General features: G+C 43.7%; 1 protein-coding gene across 9 annotated transcripts in view; it reads left to right on the top strand.

The window, feature by feature from the left end:
• LOC133157566 (anoctamin-1-like) overlaps positions 1–21,185 on the top strand; it is a 149,053-nt gene that overhangs the window by 46,200 nt on the left and 81,668 nt on the right. For 7 of the 9 annotated variants that reach the window (XR_009715031.1, XM_061284206.1, XM_061284208.1 and 4 more), the window contains 4 exons: positions 14,858–14,912; positions 15,668–15,716; positions 16,748–16,803; positions 17,220–17,261. Coding sequence is in view for 8 of the 9 variants with exons in the window: in XM_061284206.1 (XP_061140190.1) it covers positions 14,858–14,912; positions 15,668–15,716; positions 16,748–16,803; positions 17,220–17,261 (202 nt within the window). In the remaining variant the exon portion in view is untranslated. Of the gene's footprint in view, positions 1–13,980; positions 14,139–14,857; positions 14,913–15,667; positions 15,717–16,747; positions 16,804–17,219; positions 17,262–21,185 lie in introns of those variants that run through there. The other 2 variants (XM_061284210.1, XM_061284212.1) reach the window with 2 other exon arrangements.

The raw sequence follows: 21,185 nt of genomic DNA, 5'->3' as shown, positions 1-21,185 counted from the left end.
GCCATACTGCAAAGCATCATATCCTACGTATCCTACATTATATCCTACAATCAGTCTATGCATTGCCTTAACCATAACTGGCCCATGAGTGGTATACCCTCCATGGCTTTGATGCTTGAGGACCACATATGGAATTTCCTGTTCAGCATATTTGATTGAGTGTTGGTAACTGTCCTTGTTATAAAAACAAAACATCTGAAATACAATAGCCAACATATTGCATCATTACATGCATCAAGGATCTTGTTGCACAAACTATGTCAGGCTTCGGCTGAGGAAATGGAGCAGGGCAACCAAGTGCAGCTTGGACCAGGGTTTATTGGAACTTACAGACAGACTCGGTAACAAGACATAACTTGAAACCAAACCAACAACTGGAACTGAACGAGATGTGAGACAAAGGGACCGGGTGACATTAGCAATGAACCGACAGGGGAGTGACACGGAGACAGGACTTAAATACCAGACAGGAAATGAGAGGCAGGTGAGACTGATCACACTGATCATCGGAACACAGGAGGGGAGGGGCGAGGACACAGACACACGGACAGACACTATCACAATATGGACATGATCGGGGCGAGTCGTGACAAACTAAAAATAAAAAGTGATTGACGTGATGAAGCAAAAGTAATTTCCGATCATCTGTGGACCATGAATTTGTGTTTCTTTTCTTGGCATCGTATTGTCATATTGAGTACCGTATTTTCCGCACCATAAGGGACTTCAGATTGAAAGACTCAATTGCAGGGGCTAATTTGTACTTAATCCACACATACCGCATTATAGGGTGCAGTGCTAGGAAAGTTCATTTTCTACCGGGATTAGTTCAAAGTTCAGTTCACAAATTTCAAAATGAACTCGTTCAGTTAATTGTTCATAATTAACAATTTATTGACTAAGTTTAAGACTTTATTTCAGAGCAAATGCATTATACACATCTACTGCACAATTTGTTAAAGAATGTATTGTCATTAGTAAAAACTCGAGAATCAAGTTTCTGAAGGAATATCATGTGAAGGCTGAGAGGCTGAAGGAAGATTTTTGGAATGTGGTATGATGTCAAATGACAGTGAATGACATGGAATGATATAGAGCAGGGGTGGGCAAACTTTTTGACTCGCGGGCCGACCTGGGTTCTAAATTTGGACCGAAGGGCCGAACCAGGAGCAGATGGACGTAGTGTTTGTGTGAAGTAATATAGGCGACCTGTAAAGGTCATTGCCTAAAAGATTTTGGCCTTTAGTAGGTAGTAAAGCATGGATATTCCAAACAAGCTTTTTTTAAAACGAATGCATTTATTATCAGCATTAAAAAAAAAAAATCACTAAAATACTGCTATCGGTGATTCTCATAAAATACGACACTGTTATTATGAATAACAGTCTCCATCACTTCAGTGCCTGCAGGTCAGATTAATGAAAGATGTTTATCTTATGAGATCACATCAAACGGCAAACATTCTGACCAAATATATAATCTTGAAGAATCGGTGAAAGCATACACCCAAATAAAATAATCAAAACGACAACACGGTGAGGGGTATCTGAAAATCAGAGCAGAGTTTTAACTCGCAAACACCTGGTAACAGAGGTGAGGAAACGGGAAACACTTCCTTAAAGTAAGCCTTAAGAACTTTACAAGTTAAGATTAGTCGCAAACAGTTGATGCATCAATGTCCTTGAGCATCCTGCATTGTTTGAAAATGAGAATGGTCGCTAGTTACAATCCCTGCTATGTGTACAAATCATATTCAAAATTCCTCCCCTTCATTTTTAGTGGGAACAGTGTTGTTGGTCTCCCTTTTTTGCTAGTGCGTCATAGTCTGGAGTAAAATTTGTTGAGGCAATTCTCAGGAGAGATCCGAGGTGTTGGTCCGTTTACCTCGATCTTTGACGGGTTGATGTTGACGTTCATGTGGCTGAACGTCACGTCGCGTACGTCGAGCCAAATTGGCCACTCTCTTTTGAACGCTCGGCACTGTGTCCACCTTGCTTTTCCTTGGGCGACTCATTTTAATGGAAGGATTCCAGGGGAAGGTTTGTGGGTGGCTTTAGCGCAAAACTGCATCTGAAAGCTCAGCGCGCGAATTACAAGAATGCTGTCGTCAAAGCCCACGCTCTAAATTCGGGACTGATACGAATAGAGCGAGAGTGCGCCATGTCCGTACTACTGAGTACGTACACGCACTTGTGAGTGTGCACCGAGCTTTCTGACACGGCTTCCGGTAGTAAATGCGCAGGCGAGCGCTTCGCCATCTACTGGGGAAGCGCAGTCATTGCAGGCAAAATGACCAAAAATAAAAAGTTTAATAATCAACATTTCAGTGCGGATCAACGACTCACACACGCTTTCTTGTTACATCTGCTGCTATTTGAGCTTGTAAATGCCGGAAACCTGCTGTGCTGTTGGATGTAGCAATAGACGAGGCGATAAACCAAATCTTAGCTTCTATGGATTTCCGGCAAACATCCAAAAACGCGATAAATGGATCGCGGCGATTCGTCGTGAACGATGGAAACCTACGATTTACACAAGGATATGCAATGAGCACTTCATATTAGGTATGTAAACAAACTATTCACCCCTGATTTGTTTCACAAAATGTGAAATAATACAATATGGGATGATACAAATATGATTGTTGAAAATGCTGGGTGCATTTTTAGAAAGGCAGCAAGATTTTGGGGCACAGTAGAAAGCGCTTTGAGTACCAAAGGTAGAAAAACCCTATACAAGTGCAGCCCATTTACCATTATCATATGAGAGGCTGTTGAAGTTAAACTATTTGAAGTAAATGACAAAAATCCATTATTGTTAAATGTTTCATAATGATGTTGGATGTAGTATTCACAACTTTTTTAAAAGTGAATAGTGACTCAAAACTACTCAACTTAAGTCTTGTAGCTTGTTCCTCTTATTTTGTTCCTCTCTTATTTTGTTTGTCGTGCCCAATGTTTATATTGTCTATTTATTTATTCATGTATTTAATGTTAATCGATGATTAATTCTTGCTATTTTGCATGTTTTTACAATTTATGTAGCTACTGTATAGTATATCTATCTGTCAGTCTGTCTGTCTGTTAGTCTGTCTGTCTGTCTGTCTGTCTGTCTGTCTGTCTGTCTGTCTGTCTGTCTGTCTGTCTGTCTGTCTGTCTGTCTGTCTGTCTGTCTGTCTGTCGGTCTGTCGGTCGGTCGGTCGGTCGATCGATCGTATTTTTCGGACTAAAAGTCGCTCCGGAATATACCTCGCATCAGCCATAAAATGCACAATAAAGTGAAAAAAACCCATATATAAGTCGCTCCGGAGTACGAGTCGCATTTTGGGGGAAATTTATTCGACAAAATCCAACACCAAGTACAGACATGAACGAGCAACAACAGGCTAAACGATACGGTAAGCTAACGTGACATAAACACAAACGAGAAGCTGAGAACGGGCCTGATGTAACAATAACAGTTATTCAAATAACTATAACATAAATAACACCTTTATCGAACCATCTCTCTCTCTCTCGTGTAACGTCAGAGCTCCAACTTGGTGTCGTGGAGCCACGCCAGCATCTCTGGTCCCAGGTGAAAGAGGCCGGGCTCTGAGGGTGGTCTATATAAGGGGCAGGTGTTGATGATGTGGTTGGCTGTCTGCTCGGGGGCTCCACACTCGCATGCCGCACTGTCCGCCAGTCCCCACTGCCGCATAGACGTGTTAAAGTGCCCAACACCGGTTCTTAAGCGGTTCAGTGTGGTCCACTGCTGGGGAGGTAGTTCGTCTCCTCCTATGGCGCCGTCTCCTGGTTCCCAGACATAACGGTGCATGAGGGAGGGGCCAGCTGCCTCCCACTCCTGCTTCCAAGCTGCTGCCAGCCAGGCATCTCTGGAGATGTCTTCAAGGATGGAATTGAGCATCTCTTGTGCTGCCATGTTGTAAGGGTGGCGTTCCTTGAGTCTGCTTGGTGGAGCTGGAGTTGTTGTAGTGTTGTGCAGGATGTGCCAGTTGTTATTTTTTGCCTTCCTGGCGAGAACAAGGGTGGCAGCCTCTCGCCGAAGGTTGGCCGGCGCTATTCCCGCGAGGACAGGCAGGAGTGACACAGGGGTGGGTTTCAGGCCTCCTGTTATGGTTCGGAGGGCGTTGTTAATTGCCACATCCACCTTCTTGGCATGGGGGCTTCTGTTCCAAACTGGAGCACAGTACTCTGCTGCAGAGAAGACCAGCGCTTGGGTGATATCTGCAAGATCTTAGCAGAGGCTCCCCACGTTGTTCCAGCAAGGCGGCGGATCAGTGCAACCCTGGATGTCACCTTTGCCTTCAGATCTTCGAGGTGTTGTTTGAAGGATAGGGTCTGATCCAGACACACCCCGAGGTACCTCGGGGCTTGTTGAACGTCCAGGCGTTTGCCCTCAATGCTCACTGCCAGTTCTCTCCTTGCTTCCCTGGTGCTGAGGTGGTATGATGCACCAACAGTCTTTCCAACGCTGAGCTGGAGACGCCACTTTTGAAGGTATGCTGCCATGGTGCGCATGTCTTCATTCAGGCCGTCTTCCGTCGCATTCCACGTTGGTCGACTAAGCATGATGGCAAGGTCGTCTGCATAGCCATACTTTCTGGATGTTGTGTCCGTTAGGTCGTATATGTAGATGTTAAATAGTGTTGGTGAGAGAACTGACCCTTGCGGTACCCCGCTCCTTAGTCTACGGAGCCTACTGCACTGCCCACTGCTGGTTTGGAGAGTAAAGCTGCGGTTGTAAAGCGTCTCCATAATGAACTGCACCATGTGCCGGTTCGGTATGGTCCTCAGCAGCTTCAGGTGGAGTTCCCGGTGCCACACGGTGTCATATGCGGCAGTTAAGTCCAGGTATACCACTCCAGCTTTCTCCTTATCCTGGAAGCTGTTCTCGATGTCTTGGGAGAGTAGGGTAATCTGGTCTGCTGTTGACCTTCCGCGACGGAAACCAGTTTGTTCCCGTGGGAGCTGTGAGTCCACCACTGGCTCTATGCGGCTGTGTATCATTCTTTCCAAGATCTTAAATGGGACACTCAGCAGTGAGATGGGCCTGTATGACTTGGGGTCCTCCGTATCTTTGTTTGGCTTCAGCAGAGCTATCACGGAGGCCCTACGCTAGATCTTCGGGAGCTTTAATCTCCGGTAGCATGACGTGAAGAAACCTTTAAGCCATCTAGATGTTGTTGGGTCCTGGTGGATGACGAACTCCGGGTGAATGTTGTCACGGCCCAAGGATTTGCCTGGCTTTAGCTTGCTAATGGCCTCACTGAGTTCCTCTGCTGTAAAGTACCATCTGTGTCACTCCAAATCATTAAAGCCATCGATCGAGTTGGTCCTCCTTTATGTAAACAAGTCCGACGTCAACGCCGCGTTGCAGTTCAATTTTTTTCTACAGGCCCATATAACAATATATAAACTATGTATTAAATACCGTTTTTTTTCGTGTATAATGCGCAAAATTTAACTAATTTATTGTCCTAAAATCTGGGGTGCGCATTATACATGGGTACAAATTAAAAAAATATATATAATAATTTTTTTTTTTTTTTTTTTTTAAAGAAAATCATGGTACAACAAAACCAACAACAGGACTGACCGACAAAGTCGTGGAACAAAAAGACAGGGTGACATTACCAAAGAAGGGAACAGAAACCAAACAGACATCTCGACAGTAACACATGCAATGATCCGACGGTGAGCGAGGAGCAGACAGGACTTAAATACAAAACACGTTACATTGATTGAGGCGACACAGGAAGGGAGGGGCGACGCGAACAGAAACTATGGCAACTTAGACACATAGCAAAACTGGGGACAAGACATGACAAATCTCCCTCGAAATAAAACTTGAAATCACCTTTCTTCTTGTTTGTTGTCAATCGCGCATCGCATTCAGCCATCCTGCCCAACACACTTAGTCAGTAAAATTCATAATTGACGACAGATCGTTTGATGCGATGGTGCAATCCTTGATGGTGTGTTATTGTCAAATATTGTTTGTTTTTTAATATCCATCGCGGACCGGACGTCATACGGAGGCAGTATCACTGCGCATGCGCACTATGGATCCGATGCGCAGAACGGATGCGCAAGACACGTCAGCTATATAAAGAGCGAGAGTTCAGTTTTCTTCCTATTAGTTTCAATTCACAGTTTAATTAGCAGTTTCAATCAGCAAATAACAAAATGCGTATTACAGGTAATATTTTATTTCACAACACTTTGCCTTGTTCCTTTCGTCTCTGCTGTTTTCTTCAAACACGCTCCATACGAACGCAATGCTCTCGTATCAGACGCTTGCTCGATCACCTGCTCGTTTGCTGTCACAATGTACCCTACACAAATCCGAAACATTTGTTGCGGCTCCGAGTCACGACGAGGGGCAAGTTTTGGTTTCCAAGGGTGTTTTTATTCCTCTTCAACTTCTCTCCCATACAGAGCCGCCTTTTTCACATGTCCGCACTGATCGCGGTGGTGCCTTTAGGGGCAGTTGGAGAAATCAACGGCAACAAAAAAAATACATCCAGCCTAGTTAAAACCATACCAAAGACTATAAAAATGGGACCCATTGCCTCCCTGCATGTGTAACGATCATTGGGACTTAAAGAAAAAAAAAATTTAAAAAAAATGGTGCGTATTATACATGGGTACAGGCTTTTTTTCCAGCATCAACATGCCATTTTTAGGGTGCGTATTATACATGGGGGCGCATTATACACGGAAAAAAACGGTAACAATAATATGAACAACAATTTTATTCAAGATTCAAGAATTTTTATTTGCCATGTTTGGGCGTGGAGAACAAGGAATTTGACTTCGGTACATCACAGCCTCTGTTCAACATTTAGGTGACTAACAACACTCGAGACGTGCGAAAATTGACAAATATTCTCAAACATCCCCTAATCTTAAACTCCCAGGAGGGCAAGGAAAAACTCAAAACTCCAACTAGGGGAAATGAGAAACCTTGAGAAGAGACCACAGATGGGAGGATCCCTCTTCTAGGATGACCAGGCTGCAATGGATGCAGAGTGGACACATAGTACACATTATACAGACAATTTAAAAAAGGTGTGGAGAGCAGGATGCTATTGCACAGCAATGACTCTGAGACTCTAAGAGTGGTCAAGTCAAAAAGTCAAAGTCTGCTTTATTGTCAACGTCTCCACATGCCGAGACACACAAAGAGATCGAATTTACGTTTTCTCTATCCCACGGTGACAAGAGATATTACACGATAGACATACAAGAAAACGACGCAATATAAAAAACAAGAAGGCACAAACAATAAATAATAAGAGTAATAATAAATATTAAATAAACAGATAACACAACAAATAAGAGCCAGTGTGCATACAGACAGTAAAAGTACAGGACGCTACGCAGAACGGGGAAGCGAGTTCAGGATCCTAACAGCCTGGAGTATGAAGCTGTTTGAGAGTCTGGTGGTGCGGGAGCGCAGGCTTCTGTACCTCTTCCCAGAGGGCAGAAGCTCGAACAAAGACTGAGCGGGGTGACTCACATCACTCACAATCGTGGTCGCCTTGCGGGTGAGATGGGAGGTGTAAATGTCCTTCAAGGAGGGGAGCGAAGCACCAATAATCTCACCAGCCGTGTTCACTATGCGCTGCAGGGCCTTCAAGTTGTAGTCAGTGCAGCCGCCACCCCAAACAGCAATACAGCTGGAGAGGACGCTCTCAATGGTGCCGCGGTAAAATGTGAGTTCATTAGAGCGACAGCTTGGGGGAAGAAGCTGTCTCTGTGTCTGCTGGTTTTGGCGTGCAGGGTTCTATAACGCCGTCCGGAGGGGAGTAGTTCGAACAGACTGCAACGTGGGTGAGAAGGGTCTGCAGAGATGTTACTTGCATGTTTTCGGGTCCTGGACAGGTACAAGTCCTGGATAGATGGGAGGTTGATTCCAATTATCTTTTCTGCAGTCCTGATTGTCCGTTGCAGTTTGTGCTTGTCTTGTTTGGTGGCCGATCCAAACCAGACAGTGATGGAGGTGCAGAGGATAGACTGGATGATGGCAGTGTAGAAGGTCTTCAGTAGCTCCTGTGGCAGGTTGAACTTCCTGAGCTGTCTCAGAAAGTACAGCCTCTGCTGGGCCTTCTTTCGGACAGAGTCTGTGTGGCAGGTCCATTTCAGGTAATTTCAGGTTCACCATAATGCGCACGCACGCACGTATACACACACGCACACGCAGATCCAAACCAGAGAGAGATGGAGGTGCAAAAGACAGACTGGATGATGGCAGTGTAGAAGGTCTTGAACCATCCGTGTCACTCTAAATCAATAAATCCATCAGAATCTTCGTCTTCCGTGTCACTTTAAAAAAAACACACACACAGCTGTTGACACCGCAACTACGTACGCTGCTGACGTCAGACGAGATCAGGGATCACCAACCTTTCTTAAACCGAGAGCTACCGTTTTTTTCCATGTATAATGCGCAAAATTTAACTAATTTATTGTCCTAAAATCTGGGGTGCGCATTATACATGGGTACAAAAAAAATTGTAATTTTTTTTTTTTTAATTTTTTTTTGTTTTGTTTTTGTTTTTTTTTTAAGTCCCAATGATCGTCACACACGCAGGGAGGCAATGGGTCCCATTTTTATAGTCTTTGGTATGGTCTTAACTAGGCTGGATGTAATTTTTCTTGTTGGCGTTGATTTCTCCGACTGCCCGTAAACGCACCACCGCGCTCCGTGCGCCCACGGGAAAGACGCGTGCGGACATGAAAAAGGCGGCTCTGTATGGGAGAGATGTTGAAGAGGAATAAAAACACCCTTGGAAACCAAAACTTGCCCCTCGTCGTGACTCGGAGCCGCAACAAATGTTTCGGATTTGTGTAGGGTACATTGTGACAGACAGCAAACGAGCAGGTGATCGAGCAAGCGTCTGATACGAGAGCATTGCGGTCGCATGGAGCGTGTTTGAAGTGAACAGCAGAGAAGAAAGGAACAAGGCAAAGTGTTGTGAAATAAAATGCACAGAACGGCTGCGCAAGACACGTCAGCTATATAAAGAGCGAGAGTTGTTTTCTTCCTATTAGTTTCAATTCACAGTTTATTCACAGTTTAATTAGCAGTTTCAATCAGCAAATAACAAAATGCGTATTACAGGTAATATTTTATTTTACAACACTGCCTTGTTCCTTTGGTCTCTGCTGTTCATCCTAAAACACAAAGGCGCTCTTTAAGCAATGCGACAGTGAGCGCCCGGCGCGCTGCGGTTGCGCGACCGCACCAAATTAAGCTCCCTGCGCAGTGCGCACTGAGGTCCACTTAAATTTTAGAAAGTACATCAGGACTTTAAAAATATCTTCTAAATTTCAGCGACGGCTCTGTCACAATAATGCGACCAGCGCGGTGCAGTTGGGCGGTCGGCGGCGCGCTACGGTTGAGCGTTCTCCCTCGAGCTCTCTCTCTCTCGCTCTCTCTCGCTCTCGCACACACGCGCACACACGCACACGCGCACACGCGCACACGCGCACACACGCAAACCGGATATAATACGGAGGCCGCCATTACAGATGCGCAGAACGGATGCGCAATACACTTCAGCTATATAAAGAGCGAGAGTTCAGTTCTCTACCTAAATCCGTATTACAGGTAATATTTTATTTCACAACACTTTGCCTTGTTCCTTTCTTCTCTGCTGTTCACGTCAAACACGCTCCATGCGACCGCAATGCTCTCGTATCAGACGCTTGCTCGATCACCTGCTTGTTTGCTGTCTGTCACAATGTACCCTACACAAATTCGAAACATTTGTTGCGGCTCCGAGTCACGACGAGGGGCAAGTTTTGGTTTCCAAGGGTGTTTTTATTCCTCTTCAACGTCTCTCCCATACAGAGCCGCCTTTTTCACGTGCGCACGCGTCTTTCCCGTGCGCGCACGGAGCGCGGTGGTGCGTTTATGGGCAGTCGGAGAAATCAACGCCAACAAAAAAAATTACATCCAGCCTCGTTAAGACCATACCAAAGACTATAAAAATGGGACCCATTGCCTCCCTGCGTGTGTGACGATCATTGGGACTTAAAAAAAAAAAAAAAAAAAAAAATCTTTTAAAAATTCATAAAAATTGGGTGCGTATTATACATGGGTACAGGCTTTTTTCCAGCATCAGCATGCCATTTTTAGGGTGCGTATTATACATGGGGGCGCACTATACACGGAAAAAAACGGTAATCAGTTTCAAGACAAAAAAACCCCTGCCTTTTTTAAGCAGTTTTTCGTTTGCACATATTTGTCCGATCGCCCAACTGCGGCGCACCGCCGAACGCGCAACTGTAGCGCGTCGCCCACCGCGGAACTGCACCGCGTTGGTCGCATTATTGTGTCAGAGCCGTCGCTGAAATTTAGAAAATATTTTTTAAGTCCTGATGTACTTTCTAAAATTTAAGTGGACCTAAGTGCGCAGGGAGCTTAATTTTGTCCAATCGCGCAATTGGAGCGCACCGCCGAACACGCAACAGTAGTGCGTCGCAGACCGCGCAACTGCACTGCGCTAGTTGCATTATTGTGACGGAGCCGTCGCTAAAATCTAGAAAATATTTTCATTTGGCTTTACTGCCCCCACCTGCTCTCTTTGGAGGCATGATTAGGGGTTAATACAATCCTCAAGGTAACAAAAATACAGTAACAACGAAATCAGTCGGCATCCGGGCCGCACGGTCGGGTTTTCTTGGGTCCTCCCGGCTCATCTCGCGAGGTTCGACCTCCGAATTTTGTTCGACAACCGAAGCAAAGAAATCTAGATTTTTTTTTTTCTTCGAATTCCGATTATTTTGAGAACCGGGACGTTCGAAAACCGAGGTTTGACTGTAAAATAAATAGATGCAGTTCACTGACAAGTGCCGCTATTTGAGGTAATTTTAGAACAGTCCTGCGGGCGACTCATGCGGTCCTCACGGGCGACCTGGTGCCCGCGGGCATCATGTTGGTGACCCCTGGACTAGATATATCATATAAATGTAATATAAACAACAATTTTAACCAATCATTCGTGTCACTCCAAATCATTAAATCAGCCAAAATATTCATCCTCTGTGTCAAAAAAAAAGAAGAAGAAATCAGCTGACGATTCCAGACCTACATGGGCGCTGACGTCAGTTGAGTTGTCTGTTGGCGGTTCCAATTACGTATTCCACAGATCTACGTATATAACTATATTGTAGCGTTACCAAAGTACCAGGCAAGATGTGGGTTTAATAACCGGCTTTTTATTTCACAAATCTAGAGCTGAACATGTGAGCTAACACACACAAGCGCCCTGGATCGCTCTTCCCCCCCCCCTGCTGCCCCCCGGCCTCCCTAGAAAATCGGAAACTACTGAAGTCTAACAACATACACGTTGCTACTCTAAATAAACATAACAGGAGTGATGTGTTCACCGGACCGGGTGTGGGTAAGGAGGCGGGCAGCAGAGTTTTGGACTAGTTGAAGTCTATGGAGTGAGTGAGCAGTGATTCCAGTGATAAGGGAGTTGCAGTAGTCAAGCCGGGATGAGATGAAGGCGTGGATGAGGGATTCAGCGGCAGGGAGAGAGAGAGGCAGTGCCGGATTTTGGCGATGCGTCGGAGGTGGAAGTAGGAGGTCTTAACAACTGAGCTAACATGAGGGTGGAAGGACCGGAATACAGGACGCATTGGCCCTAAAATGCACATTAACGTGAAAAAAAACATATATAAGTCGCTCCAGAGTATAAATCGCATTTTGGGGGAAATTTATTAGACAAAATCCAACACCAAGAACAGACATGAACGAGCAACAACAGGCTAAACGATAGGTATGCTAATGTGACATAAACACAAACAAAGAGCTGAGAACGAGCCTGACGTAACATTCAGAGTTATTCAAATAACTATTACATAAATAACACGTTTATAAAACCATCTGTGTCACTCCAATTCATTAAATCCATCAAAGTCAAAGTCAAAGTCAGCTTTATTGTCAATCTCTCCACATGTCACAACACACAAAGAGACCGAAATTACGTTTTTCTCCATCCCACGGTGACGAGACACATACCACGACAGACATACGAGTACGCGACACAATATAGAAACAAGAAGGCAAAAATTCAAACAATCAATAGTAAGAGTGATGAATAAATAATAAATAAACAGATAACACAATAAATAAGAGGAGCAAAACGGAGCCAGCAAGCATAGCGCAAAAGTAAAAAACATCATAAACAAAAAGGCACAAACAATAAATAAGAGTAATAATAAATAAACAGATAACACAACAAATAAGAGCCAGTGTGCATACAGACAGTACAGACAGTAAATTTACAGGACGCTACGCAGAACGGGGGAGCGAGTTCAGGATCCTAACAGCCTGGAGTATGAAGCTGTTTGAGAGTCTGGTGGTGCGGGAGCGCAGGCTTCTGTACCTCTTCCCAGAGGGCAGAAGCTCGAACAAAGAGTGAGCGGGGTGACTCGCATCACTCACAATCGTGGTCGCCTTGCGGGTGAGATGGGAGGTGTAAATGTCCTTCAAGGAGGGGAGCGAAGCACCAGCAATCTTACCAGCAGTGTTCACTATGCTCTGCAGGGCCTTCAAGTTGTAGTCAGTGCAGCCGCCACCCCAAACAGCAATACAGCTGGAGAGGACGCTCTCAATGGTGCCGCGGTAAAATGCAGTCATGACGGCCGGAGGAGCGCTCGCTCGCCTGAGTTTCCGCAGGAAGTACAGGCGGCGCTGGGCTTTCTTTGCCAGTGATGCGGTGTTGGTGGACCAGGAGAGATCCTCACTGATGTGCACCCCCAGGAACTTGGCGCTGCTCACTCTCTCCACCACAGCACCGTCGATGGTCAGCGGCAGGTGTTGGGTGTGACCCTTCCGGAAGTCCACAACAATCTCCTTGGTCTTGTCGACGTTCAGCAGGAGGTTGATGTCCCTGCACCACGTGGTCAGAAGGTCAACCTCCAGCCTGTATTGAGTCTCGTCTCCCTTGGTGATGAGACCCACCAGAGTCGTGTCGTCAGCAAACTTCACGATACGGTTGTCAATCGTCCTTTACGTCAACAATGCCGGCCGGGTGCGCGCCACTGATGGCGGTTGCACTTTAAAATATTCCACAGGCCCATATAACAATATATAAATTATATATCAAATAACTATTAAATACACAATAATATTATCAGTCCATGTGTGTCCCTCCAAATCATTAGATTTTGTCACCAACACGTATCACCTGTGGCCTCTGACAGAGGAAGTCCAGTAGCCAGTTGCAGAGGTAGGTACTGAGGCCCAGCTTGTCAAGTTTGCTGATGAGGCGTTGTGGCACAATGGTGTTGAAGGCAGAACTGAAGTCCACAAACAGCAATCTCACATACGAGTCCCTTCTCTCCAGGTGGGTGAGGGCTTAGTGGAGGGCAGAGCAGATGGCATCCTCAGAGGACCGTTTGGCTCGGTACGCAAACTGGAAGGGGTCAATGGTTGGGGGGAGAACGGATCGGATGTGCTCCGAGACAAGCCGCTCAAAGCACTTCATGATGATGGGCGTAAGTGCCACGGGGCGGTAGTCATTGAAGCAGGACGGAGCAGGTTTCTTCAGCACAAGTACGATGGTAGCAGCTTTGAAACACGACGGGACGATGGCCTGCTGCAGGGATGTCTGTGAAGACATCCGTCAGCTCGCCAGCGCAGTCCTTCAGCGCACGACCCGGGATGTTGTCAGGGCCCGCCGCCTTACGGATGTTGATAGCGGCAAACGCCCTCCTCACACTGTCGGTGGAGAGGCACAGGGGCAGCTCGTGTGAAGGGGGAGTGGGCTTCAGCGGGCAAGTGCTGTTCTGAGCGTCGAAGCGAGCAAAGAAGCGGTTAAGGTCATTGAGCCGACGGACGTCCCCTTCACAGCTCTGCGGTGCGGGCTTGTAGTCCGTGATGGTCTGAATGCCCTGCCAAAGGCTCCGTGCATCCCTGCTGTCCTCGAAGTGGGGGGTAATTTTGCAAGAGAACGCCCTCTTTGCTTCTTTGATGCCCCGGGACAGGTCGGCCCTCGCAGTCCTCAAGCCAGCCTCATCCCCTGCTCTAAAGGCTTTGTCCCTGGCCCTCAGCAGCCTGAAGACAGCCCCTGTCAGCCATGGCTTCCGGTTAGCCCGAGTGACGATGGATTTTGAGTGAGTCACATCATCAATGCACTTCCTGATGTAGAAGGAAACAGAGTCAGTATACTCCTCAATGTCTGTCCGATCGTCGCAAGTGGCAGCCCTCCTAAACATGTCCCAGTCAGTAGAGCCAAAGCAGTCACAAAGCGCATCAGAGGCACCCTCAGGCCACACCCGTACCCGCTAATGATGCCGGTAGTACGTGGGGCCCTTCGTCATCTTTGTCATCCCGTGATCAAATCTTTGTCCTTTATGTAAACAACCGCCGCGCCACTGACGTCACTTGAAATTCAAATTACAGTAATCCCTTGCGACATAGTGGTTCGTTTATCACGGTTTCACTTTTTTTTTTTTTTGTAGTTTTGGAAATTTGTGAAAATATTCACATATAAGTCGCTCCTCAGTATAAGTGGCCCCCCCACCCAAACTATGAAAACAAAAGCGACTTATAGGCTGAAAAATACGGTATCTATCTATCTATCTATCTATCTATCTATCTATCTATCTATCTATCTATCTATCTATCTATCTATCTATCTATCTATCTATCTATCTATCTATCTATCTATCTATCCATCTATCCATCTATCCATCCATCCATCCATCCATCCATCCATCCATCTAGCTCGTTGCCACTTTCATCACAGCCGACAGTGATTTTTCTTGCTGAGGATTTGTGCTGTCCTATTATGATGAAATAGTAATACTTTTGTGTCCGTCTCTGTCAACAGGTTTGATCTTTCAGACAAAGATTCCTTTTTTGACAGTAAAACCAGGAGCTCAATAGTAAGTCAACTGAGGTCTGTTAGTGATACAAGGATATCAACTGCCAAGGTTTTAGTTGGTTTAGCTTATAGGTCTCAAACCCGCAGTCTGTGGGCCAATTGCGGCCTGTGGGATGATAGTTTGCGGCCCTCGCCTTATTATGAAAGTTTAATGTTAGTGTGACCCGCAATTCTGATATGTATGGTTGTGTGCGGTGCTGATTGGAATGTGTCTTTTTGGGGAGCACAGAGTACTTGTGCGAAAACCTTTTTACTACCTTGAACTTCAATAAGTCCAAGTACAGGTCCAGACTTACTGATGAGCATCTTCAAGGTCTCAACTACTTACTCCTTCACACCAAATGTGGCTCAACTATGGGAGAGGAAGCTCTGCCAGTCCTCTAGCAGCAAGAAGGAGGCAGGAGCCTACAATGTTAAAGTTGTGGTTTAATTTTGAGAACAGGGGTGTAAAAGTTTTTATCTGAGCCTAAAAAACACAATTCGACCCAGCCTCATCCCAAACTCTACCTTCAGTGGCCCCCAGGTAAATTGAGTTTGAGACCCCTGGTTTATCTGGTTAGAAACACAAAACAAATTCATGCAAACACATTTGATCAAAAATTTGTTTAACTTGGTGAAGGTCGCAACACTCTGAGATGGCATCTCAGCTGAACTGAACCCAAACCCAAAAATGGCTTGTCCTTGCTATCAGTGTTGAACAACACATTTTGTCAATATTTCTATCGTAATGCATTAATCACTTTGTTTTTCTTTTAGGTTTATGAAATCCTAAAAAGGATTAAATGCAAGGCCAAGTACAGCATGAGTAAGTCTGACAGCTTTAAAATAAACAATTCAGAAGACAAGATCAAAGCAAATGATCTAATAATCAACTAATTTACTTTTATTTTGACTGCTTTATTTATTTACTACTATTTTTAAATTAATTCATTTACTACTATATTAATTACCATTTAACACTCCAGTCTCGAAATGTTTTATATTGTTGTGTCATATAATGTCCAATCCAATACAAAAATCAGCTTTCAAAATATTCACAGCCTTTATGGCCTTGATAATTTCCACAAAATTCCAGTATATTACAGGCTGATTTAAACATCTTTGCTGGTATCCTTGCTAAAGAAAAATAAACAAACAAACAAAAACACAAACAAAAAACAACATTGGCCACCATGGTTTGGTTGTGTTTTCATGCTGACCTGGTGTCAACAGCAAGACCAACAGCAAAAGCAGCTAAAATTTGAAAAGCCAAACCTTCAGTCACGCTATGAAATGAGCCAAAGTCACCCAACATGGCCAGCCTGTTGCTGGGGCCCTGCCAGGAGGAGATCGGTAGGGTCCAGCTGGCCCCTACCAGGTCAGTATTGCTGGGTGAATTTGGCTGAGTTGACTGAGAATTTTTTTTTTTTTTTTATGTTGAAGCCATTCAGTTGTTGATTTACTTTTGCCGTTTGGGTCATTGTCCTGTTGCATCTCCTATTCTCAGTTCCACTTCAAGTGAAAGATGTTTTTGTGTTCTTCAGCCATATTTCTGAATAAATCTGTGAATCAATTTTCCTGTCGATGTCAATACAACTCTGCCCACCCTTTTGCACGAGCATGATACTAGGTCTATATGGTTACTATACTATGTGGTTGTTTCTGTATTATAACCTTTCAGTGCAAAGTATCACCGCTGTCCTTGAAAGTCAAACTGGATCTTCAGTATTTATTTATTTATTTATTTATTTATTTATTTATTTATTTATTTATTTATTTATTTATTTATTTATTTATCATTATTATTAATACCAAAGATTTATAATAATTTTATGATCACTTTTTCTTCACCGGCAGGTATCACCAGTCTCTTAGGTAGTGGTGTCTATACAGCTGCTTATCCTCTCCACGATGTGAGTAGACTTTGCAAAACAACAAAATGTTAATGTTAGTCTCGTCTTGTTAATGATAATACAAAACATATGTAAAAGTTTGCAATTCTCAAACACCTTCAGAACATTTTAGAATATTGTTAAGTGAATGATTTATTTACTGAGTATTAATAGGTGATATCTTATTTTGCAGGGGTAAATGAAATGTCAAATCCATAAGTGTTACAATTTTCTGCAATTCACCAATACTTCAGGGATTAATTTCTTTCAGTGCAAGAGCGCGACCAACTTTGAGGTTTCTGTACACCGATATTTGCAGTAATCTTAAAGTCTTGGCAAAACACTAACTACCCCAAAAACGTTGCACCGTCAAAATCTTGCACTCCAAGTTGTAAGTGTGTTTTTATGGTACAATATCTTTATCTTTCTGTCTATAGGGAGATATTGATGAAGAAAGTGCAGAGCCAAATGACAGAAAAGTAAGTATTGCTATGACAGTCCCCCTCAAAGTCTTTTGAGATTTAATCAATTTATTATTATATTATTATTCGGTGGAACACTGGTTAGCACGACCGCCTCACAGTTAGGAGGGTGCGGGTTCGATTCCACCTCCGGCCGTCCCCGTGTCGAATTTGCATGTTCTCCGAAGGGTTTTCTCCGGGCACTCCGGTTTACTCCCACATCCCAAATAACATGCTTGGTAGGCCGATTGAGCACTCCAAATTTTCCTAACGTGCGAGTGCAAATGTTTGTTCGTCTCTGTGTGCCCTGCGATTGGCTGGCAACCAGTTCAGGGTGTCCCCCGCCTACTGCCCGATGACTGCTGGGATAGAGTCCAGCACGCCCGCGACCCCTGTGGGGACAAGCGGTATAGATAATGGATGGATGGATGGAATTTTCAAATCATAAAGAGAAGGATTTGTGAATAACTGATCTTTTGATCAATACAACACTGGTAATAAATACACAGTCATAGTCATACATAGTTTAATTAATTAATTTAATTTTCAAATCACAAAGTGAAGGGTTTGTGAATAACTGATATTTTGATAAATACTGGCAATAAATATACACAGAAATAAATATTACAAACAATGTAGTAAATAACAGTACATAAACTAAAATAAACTCTGGAAAAACAACTGAACCATAAAATATAAAGATATGTTTTACTCTAAATGTACCTTCACATCCATACATTTTTATTTTTGTTAGTGGGTCTGCGGTTAACAAATTCTGTTGCTAGAGCACCGGTTTAACCCCAATTTCCATGAATTTGCTGTAGTCCATCAGAGTGTTTTCCGATTCCCTAATTTTCCGATGCTCAATTTAGCATACAATGTCCGTCGACCTGTGTCAGCGTGACATTTGCAATCGGCCCTCTTTCTCACTTGTGTTCCATCAAACAGCACTCCCCCTCCCTCATCCTTGCTCAACTTTTAGTACATTCATGTGTAAATGGCACATCAGTGCTACATACATGTTTAACCTTAACGTTAACATTGCAACTTATAACAACATGTTCTCAAATAGTCGATTCAACAAACAATCATCTTTTTGTGCCCAGATTATATTATGACAAAGCAAGATATAATAGTGTATTTCAGCTTTCTCTACTTGTGGTTAACATTCTCATCTCTTAACAATGATCATGGGCTTTCCTAGTTAGCAGAATAAGTCTTTCTAGTCACTTAATAATTTTGACTACTGATCTTCTATCAGGTCAATTTAACTTTAGAACCATCCTCTGGTGAAGTCCGAAATGGGATTGGAGGTTGACTGGTTCAACCAACAAGCCCCTCTTTTCCGGTTTAATAGTTATTAATTTTGAAAAACTAACTTTTTAACTGCCCTTAGTCAGGCCCCCTCCTTCAGGTCTCTCATGTCAAGCTTTTGTCACCATCATCTGGCGAAATTTGGAATTTCATTTAGGCCAGTCGTCTAGGCCAAATCCAACACTTATTCACACACCATCTTAACTTCTATGTCACACGTCAAGCGACATAGCCAAAATGTATGTGGACATCTTAGCTCGTGCGCACACCAACCTCTGAAAATGTTAGAATGATTGAATCATGAATCAAAAAGACTATGGATCATTATTTTGTGATTATAAAGTCATTTCTTGCGTCTGAAGTTGAAATAAAAAAGATAAAATGGAGAATGATTTGATTTGGATTAAAAATCTGAATTTTGATGTCGTGTTTTTTCTTTAAATGTGCGGCGAGATTTGTGCTCCCTGAATATTTGATCACCGCATGGCAGGATTTACAAACTGCACGTGTCTTGTCCGTTGAGCCATCTTTTCTTTGGAATCCAAAGTGCTTCCAAACGAATGACTTGAAGCCTAAAGGGGAGCAAATTTCCTCGTCTTTTTGGACACTAGCCATAGCACCAGCCCAGGAGCCGCGTACTAGTTGTCGACTCCCCTTTCACGTGCTTGCTCTGCTCACAACACAACAACGCCGCGCCGCGCACTGCTCCCGGAAAGAGGAAGCAAGCAACAATGAACTGGATTTCAAAATAAAGTCGCGTCTAATGTCCGAGGTCAAACACGGCGATATAAATCGATGTTTACGTTTAGCATCGATGCCAATAAATCGTAGAGCATTATATCGATTAATCGATGCGTATCGATGTATCGTTACACCCCTAGTATTGACATCGACAGGAAAATTGATTCACAAATTTATTCAGAAATTTGGCTGAAGAACACAAAAACATCTTTCACTTGAAGTGGAACTGAGAATAGGAGATGCAACAGGACAATGACCCAAACGGCAAAAGTAAATCAACAACTGAATGGCTTCAACATTAAAAAAAAAAAAATTCTCCCAAGCGCTCCATCTTCTACTTCCGGGGTTAGCGGAGTTGTTTATAAGTGACACAGAGGATAAAAATTCCATTGGATTTAGTGATTTGGAATGACACGGATGGTTTGTTCAACTTGTCAGCATGTTATTTATGCTATAGTCATTTGAATAACTCTTAATATGTTATGTTATCATACCAGGCACGTTCTCAGTTCGTTGTTTATGTGTCATGTATACAATTATTCAGCCTGTTGTTGCTTGCTCTATTCTATTTTTATTTCAAATTGTCTTTCAAGATGACATGTCTGTTCTTGGTGTTGGATTTTATCAAGTAAATGTCCCTGTTAGGTTACGGACTTTAGCTATTGATCTGACTCCAAATTATGATCAACACTTAACACATGAATTGCTATGTTCTAATCCACACACTGGCGCACCTAACAATTTTGCAAGTTCGTTCTGTCAAAGAGAAGACCAGTAGATCAATCAGACCGAATCTACCAATTGTTTATTCCTGACAAAGCAAACTAATACAAGCCTGGGTTCCGGGTCCCTCACACTAAAGCTCGTGTGTTCTTGTGACCATCAAGGAACAACACATTCTTCCGGGTTGCCCAGTTATAAAGAAACACAATATGAATATTTAAACATGCAAAACAATGTGAAATGATTGGTTGATGACCGTCTCCTCCCCACTGGGTGCTTATCGGCGAGTGCAGACGTCCTGGTGGTTGGGTTTGACTAGCGCGCCCGACCACAATGACGAGGTGTGATTCTCACTTTGACGGCTTGTACGTGTCTTGGTCTCGCCTGACCGATGCTTGCACCCTGTGTACACAACACTTAGGAGAAAACATCTTGGTGCAATTGTCTGCACACTTCCTCACTTTCCGGTTCATCAACTGCTTTGCATGAGCACAGCCACTACTGAAGATTAACTTGATGTGATTATATATATGTTTAACTTAGCCTTTAAGAAAATATGTTTGCAAGCTGCCAAAAAGCACATTTTCCTTTAGTCCCCCAAAAATTTAATTATATGTAATATACTCCAGTGCAACTTGCCGTTTTTTTCCATGTATAATGCGCAAAATTTAACTAATTTATTGTCCTAAAATCTGGGGTGCGCATTATACATGGGTACAAAAAAAAAAGATTAATTCATTTTATTTTATTTTTTATCCGGATATGATACGGAGGCCGCCATTACAGATGCGCTTTCTTCTCTGCTGTTCACTTCGAACACGCTCCATACGAACACAATGCTCTCGTATCAGACGCATGGTCGATCACCTGCTCGTTTGCTGTCACAATGTACCCTACACAAATCCGAAACATTTCTTCGCTATCGAGTTAGCTAGCGCATGCGCAGTGATACTGACCGGCAGAATAACATCCGGTTGTTCCCAAAGATGATCTTTTTTCTGAAATAATTTTACGTTTACGGACTTAAGTAGGAGTCAAAATTTGGGTACAGGCTTTTTTCCAGCATCAACATGACATTTCTAGGGTGCGTATTATACATGGGGGCGCATTATACATGGAAAAAAAACGGTAATGTGGTGAATAGGGATGCACCGATCCGATATC

The sequence above is a fragment of the Syngnathus typhle genome, linkage group LG7 (genome assembly GCF_033458585.1).
Source record: "Syngnathus typhle isolate RoL2023-S1 ecotype Sweden linkage group LG7, RoL_Styp_1.0, whole genome shotgun sequence".
NCBI classification, from domain to species: Eukaryota; Metazoa; Chordata; class Actinopteri; order Syngnathiformes; family Syngnathidae; genus Syngnathus; species Syngnathus typhle.
The sequence above is the reverse complement of the archived record's forward strand: the minus strand, read 5'-3'. Positions and strand labels throughout refer to the sequence as shown.